Source organism: Vanessa cardui, chromosome W (assembly GCF_905220365.1).
Source record: "Vanessa cardui chromosome W, ilVanCard2.1, whole genome shotgun sequence".
In the NCBI taxonomy this organism is placed as follows: Eukaryota; Metazoa; Arthropoda; class Insecta; order Lepidoptera; family Nymphalidae; genus Vanessa; species Vanessa cardui.
In genome coordinates, this window is record NC_061153.1 from 11,694,915 (window position 1) to 11,700,177 (window position 5,263).

Below are 5,263 nucleotides of genomic sequence, written 5' to 3' on the forward strand. Positions count from 1 at the left end.
GGAAGTGTCCTTTCCCCTCTTTTGTTTTCCATTTATATCAATACTGTCACTGAACTTCTAACTCTTCCCTTCCATCTTTACGCAGACGACCTACAAATCTATGTGACGACTCCAGTTGAAGATATTACAGCGGCTATCGATAAACTGAATAGTAACCTCAACATAATTACCGACTGGAGTCAGTCATTTGGATTGTCGGTCAATGCTAGCAAATCGCAGCTTACTCTTATAGGAACGTCGAAACAGCTTACCAAAATCAATTCCAACAACCTTCCAAAAGTTATTTTTAACGGATCCACTTTGACTTTTTCGAATACGGTTAAAAATTTAGGGATCATCGTAGATAGCTCTCTATCCTGGCGGTCTCATGTAGCGGAAATTAGTCGGAGAATCTTTGCTAGTATAAATTTCCTTAAAAGATTTAAAAACTTTCTGCCGACTAAGACAAAGATTTTACTAGCCAATAGTCTGTTACTGCCGGTTTTGGACTACGCTGATGCTTGCTATCCAGACTTGTCGGAGGAATTAGTTGGTAAGTTGGATCGTCTTCAAAATCTCTGCATTAGATTTATATTTGGACTTAGGAAATTCGACCATGTCTCGCAGTTCCGTTCTGAACTCGGATGGCTCCCAGTAGGGCTTCGTCGCAACCTGCATACTGTTTCTCTCCTATACTCTACTCTATTCAACCCTTACTCTCCTCTTTATTTAAAAGAACGTTTCTCCTTCCGTGCTGATCTTTACTCGAATATAAATCTACGTTCACAAGAAGACAATAAATTGAGCATGCCATTATGCAAAACACAATCGTATTCTAATTCATTTACAATAAAAGCAGTTAGATTGTGGAATTCTCTTCCATTTGAAATAAGACAATCTCAATCAATATGTACTTTTAAAACTCGCGTTAAAAACTTCTACTTATCCTTAACATAACTTTTATTTTATTTTTGGAGGTATTAGGTACATGAATTATGTGATTAATTGTAGGTACTATGTGTGTTATATCTTGTTAATCATAATTATTATCAATATCATTTACTTTATTTATTTATTTTATATATGTATGTATCTTATACCTGTATGTATATATAGTTGTTATGTATGTATGTATGTATGTATGTATATTTATTGTGTATTTATATTGCTTTGTTGTGATTTATTTTGCACTAGCCCGTTGAGTTTGCAAGCTTCTTTCTTTAGGGTCGTCTGGTAGAGATCACTGTTCATTGATAAGACCGCCCTTTGCACGCTTTGTATGTTAGTGTTACGTTTGCTTCTTGCTGTATCTGTGTGATTTTCTTTGATTGTATTATATGTGCAATAAAGTTATTTATTATTATTATTATTATTAGTTACTCACAGAAGCTAAAATGGCGATGGGCTGGACACATAGCCAGACTCAAAGATAATCGCTGGACCAAAACGACAACGTCATGGCTTGGACCATCGCCCGAGAGGTAGGCCAAATACGCGATGGATAGACGATGTCATAAAAATAGCAGGCACATACTGGATGCGAGAAGCTGAAGATAGAGAAAAATGGTCATCTTTGAAGGAGGCCTTTACCCTCCGTTGAGAGGGGTTCTTGTACCCATAAAATATAAAACGATTAAAAGAAAATAGCACATTAATGCATGCAAACTGTTTCGTGTATATGTATATTTATATAATAATATATTTTTTTCTTTTCTTTTTCTTTTAAACTGTAAATCTTTATTTAACCTAGATCTGTATTTGTAACAAGAAATAAAAGGCTTTTTATTTTATTTATTTATTATTATTATAGACTAATAAATAATTATAACTAAACTAATAAATAAGCACTAATATAAATCGTCTCTATGCAGATTCAAGATAAAACTTCTTTAGGGAATTTTTGAAAATTAATAGTGTTTTGGATTTTTTTTTTATTTAATGGTAAATTATTACACAACGGTAAAAGAGTCACTGTAGAATTTTGTTTTATGTACCGGTATTTTGAGTGTAAGACTCCGGGAAGATCTCAAAAGAGATCGCCTAGAAATTCAAATTTCTCCTTTAAATAAGAAGGAGCCCTTAGATTAAATAACCCACAGTACAGAAGAGACAAAATATGCAAGTTCCGGCGAAAACGAATAGGGAGCCACTTGAGCTTCGAACGAAATACAGAAATGAGGTCATATTTGCGAAGGCAGAATATGAACCGGATGGCGAGATTTTGAAGTCGCTCAAGCCTATTGAGTTGGTCCTCGGTCAGATTCGTATAGCTTGCATCGGCATAATCAAGAATAGGTAGAAGGAGAGAATTTGCTAACATAATTTTGGTAGGAATTGGTAGAAGGGATCTAAGCCGTCGTAGCGAGTTCAGTGAATATCATCTGCATACATATGGTAGGAGTAAGAAATATATTGAGAAATGGAATTAATGAAAATAGCAAAAAGCAAGGGAGATAAGACGCCACCTTGAGGTACCCCTGCCTGGACATTACACCATGAGGAAAACGTCTCATTAAGGCGTATACGTTGTCGACGGCCTTTGAGGTAACTCAGAAACCACTCAATCACTGATGGAGATATGTTAAAGGAGCTTAACAAACTCAGTAAAACATCGTGATCAACGCAGTTGAACGCGTTGCTAAAATCTAAAAGTGTTAAAATAGTGAGTTGTTTGTTGTCCATGGCTAACCGAATATCGTCAGTAACTTTAATGAGAGCAGAGACCGTACTATGACCTGCACGGAAGCCGGATTGTAAAGGATTAAGAAGTGAGTGTTGGTTAAGGAAGAGGTTTAATTGGTGGAATACTTTTCAAGGACTTTAGATAGGAATGGTAGGATGGAAATCGGTCGGAAATCACAATAGTTAGTTGCATTCGACTTCTTCGGCATTAGGATGATAAGAGCATTTTTCCATGTGTCCGGGAATTTATTACAGATGATGGAATAATTAAGTATATGGACTAAGATATGGATTATAATATCTAGGATGGGTATGATCATGTTACGGCTTATGCAGTCAGTACCAACGGCATTCGAGGACACAGACAGTATGTTCCTTTTAACATCACATTCAGTGAAAGAGGAGAAGGTAAACGGAGGGAAGTTAGAAGTTGGTAATGATGAAAGAAAATTCAGCGTCGAATCTTTATCAAAATTTGCTGTTGTAGAAGAGGAAGAGAAATGTTTAATCAAGAGTTCAGTATCTATATTTATCGGGGTATTACGAGATTTACCTTTAATTGTTAATTGACGATTCAAAAGTGCTTGAATAAAGTTTATTTCGATTTTGATTTTGTTATGGGGTGCAGCAGATATTGAAGTTATTTTTGTTCTACAGAAAAGAGCTATCCGATCTATTTACAATATTAGCTCTAGAAAATCATTACGCGAGAAATTTAAAGAAATAGGTATATTAATGGCTGCTTCACAATATATTTATGATAATATAATGTTTATACAAAGGAATATAAAAAAATATTTTATTAATGCTGATAAAATGCACTAAATTTCAACATTTAAAGGAATTCTGAATTGTATAAATTGAATTAAATTTTATATTTGATCACCTGTGTTTCGGTTTCGGCCGAAACTGAAGCTACGCCCGAACATTCGGTTTCGGAAAACCAGTTTCGGTCGGACTCTAATTTATACCCATGATCTCGAATTATCTGTGTATAACTTCTGTAACATAGTCCAACATGCTGTTGACACTGTTTTATATTTTAAATCTTCATCTGTTCAAAATTTAACTTTGCGATTAAACTCTGCTTTACATTATCTTGACCTATGGCTCTCTGACCATGGCCTGTCTTTGTCTATTGATAAGACTCAGGCAGTTGTTTTCACTAGAAAAAGACAATTTCCTGTCTTCGACTTGTTTTGTGAGGATCAACGCATTAACTTTGCCAACAAAACAAAATTTCTAGGCATTATAGGATTTTAAATTAACATGGTTATTTTTATTATTAAAGTTATTAATTTCGGGATATTTACCATGTTTTTTATTTTTGTTCGGTGGAGCTCGATATTTCGACATTGTCTACGAATGTCTTCTTCACGAGACTGAAGTGTGCGGGTAGATGCTGATAATGTTAGAGGTGTCCGTATCGAACTACCTCCTTTCTTGTACGTTTGCTACGTAAACACCGGTCACCACTACTATTGTCACCCCTACCATTGTCACTAGTTGAATTTATTTTATGTACACTCGACACTCGATCCCGTGTTTTGCAGACGAAACTCACCGTATCAATTCGCGAATTTTTTATTTTATTTTTATTTTGCGGGGGTTTGCATAATTTTATTATTGGATTCCATACTCTCGACAGTTGAAACCCATCCTCTCTATTGAAATTACTAAATTTAGTTATTTCAATGGCTTCTCGTACCAGTCGGGGTATGTAGTGGCGTTCTGTCGAGAGTATCTGAGTATTATGAAACTCGATCCAATGGTTCGACCCGGCTTCCAGGAGATGTTTCGCGATGGCTGATTTCTTGGTATCGTTGTTTTTTACCACCTTGATGTGTTCGTTAATGCGACAAGATACCGTACGCTTCGTCTGTCCAACATAGGATTTACCACAACTACAGTCGATTTTATAAACTCCGGGTTTTTCCAGGGGAAAGCTATCTTTAGGCGAACGCAACATTTGCCCTATCTTCTTGAAAGGAGTGAAGATAGTCTTCACCGCATATCTACTCAGGGTTCTAGCTATCTTATCTGTCACTCCTTTAACATATGGCATAAACGCTGGTTGTCTTTCAACCCTGTACTGTCGCAGTAGCTTATTATTCCGTGCAGCTGTGTTTCTCGTTTTATATCCATTCCGCTGTAGGACCTCTTTAACGTGTGCTAGCTCAGATTGTATATGGTCTTTATCACAAAGGTCGTATGCGCGATTGGTCAATGATGTTACTACAGCGTTTAAGTGTCGAGGATGGTGGTGTGAAGTAGCATGGAGATATCGGTCGGTATGCGTTGCTTTCCTGTAGACAGTATGGCTCAACGACCCATCCGTACGTACTCCAATTTTAACATCAAGGAATGCTATTGATCTATTCTTCTCCATTTCACAGGTGAATTTAATTTTGCTGTGGATGCTATTTAAATGATTTAAGCAATTCATTACACTATCGTTGTCTCCCTTTATGATAGCAAATACATCATCTACATACCTCTTCCACAGTTTAATTGTAGTTACAGCCTTCGCCGTTGACATGGCTATCTCCTCGAAATGTTCCATCCAGATGTTTGCGACTAGAGGAGCGACTGGACTACCCAT

At 36.3% G+C, this 5,263-nt stretch overlaps 1 protein-coding gene across 1 annotated transcript; it reads right to left on the bottom strand.

Moving 5' to 3' along the window:
• Positions 1 to 3,765: 3,765 nt before the first annotated feature.
• On the bottom strand, positions 3,766 to 5,263 carry LOC124542617. Its single transcript, XM_047120543.1, has 2 exons — positions 4,370 to 5,263; positions 3,766 to 3,903 (listed from the first exon to the last, which is right to left on the bottom strand). The coding sequence occupies exons 1-2, from the start codon at positions 5,261 to 5,263 to the stop codon at positions 3,766 to 3,768; spliced, it is 1,032 nt and encodes a 343-aa protein (XP_046976499.1).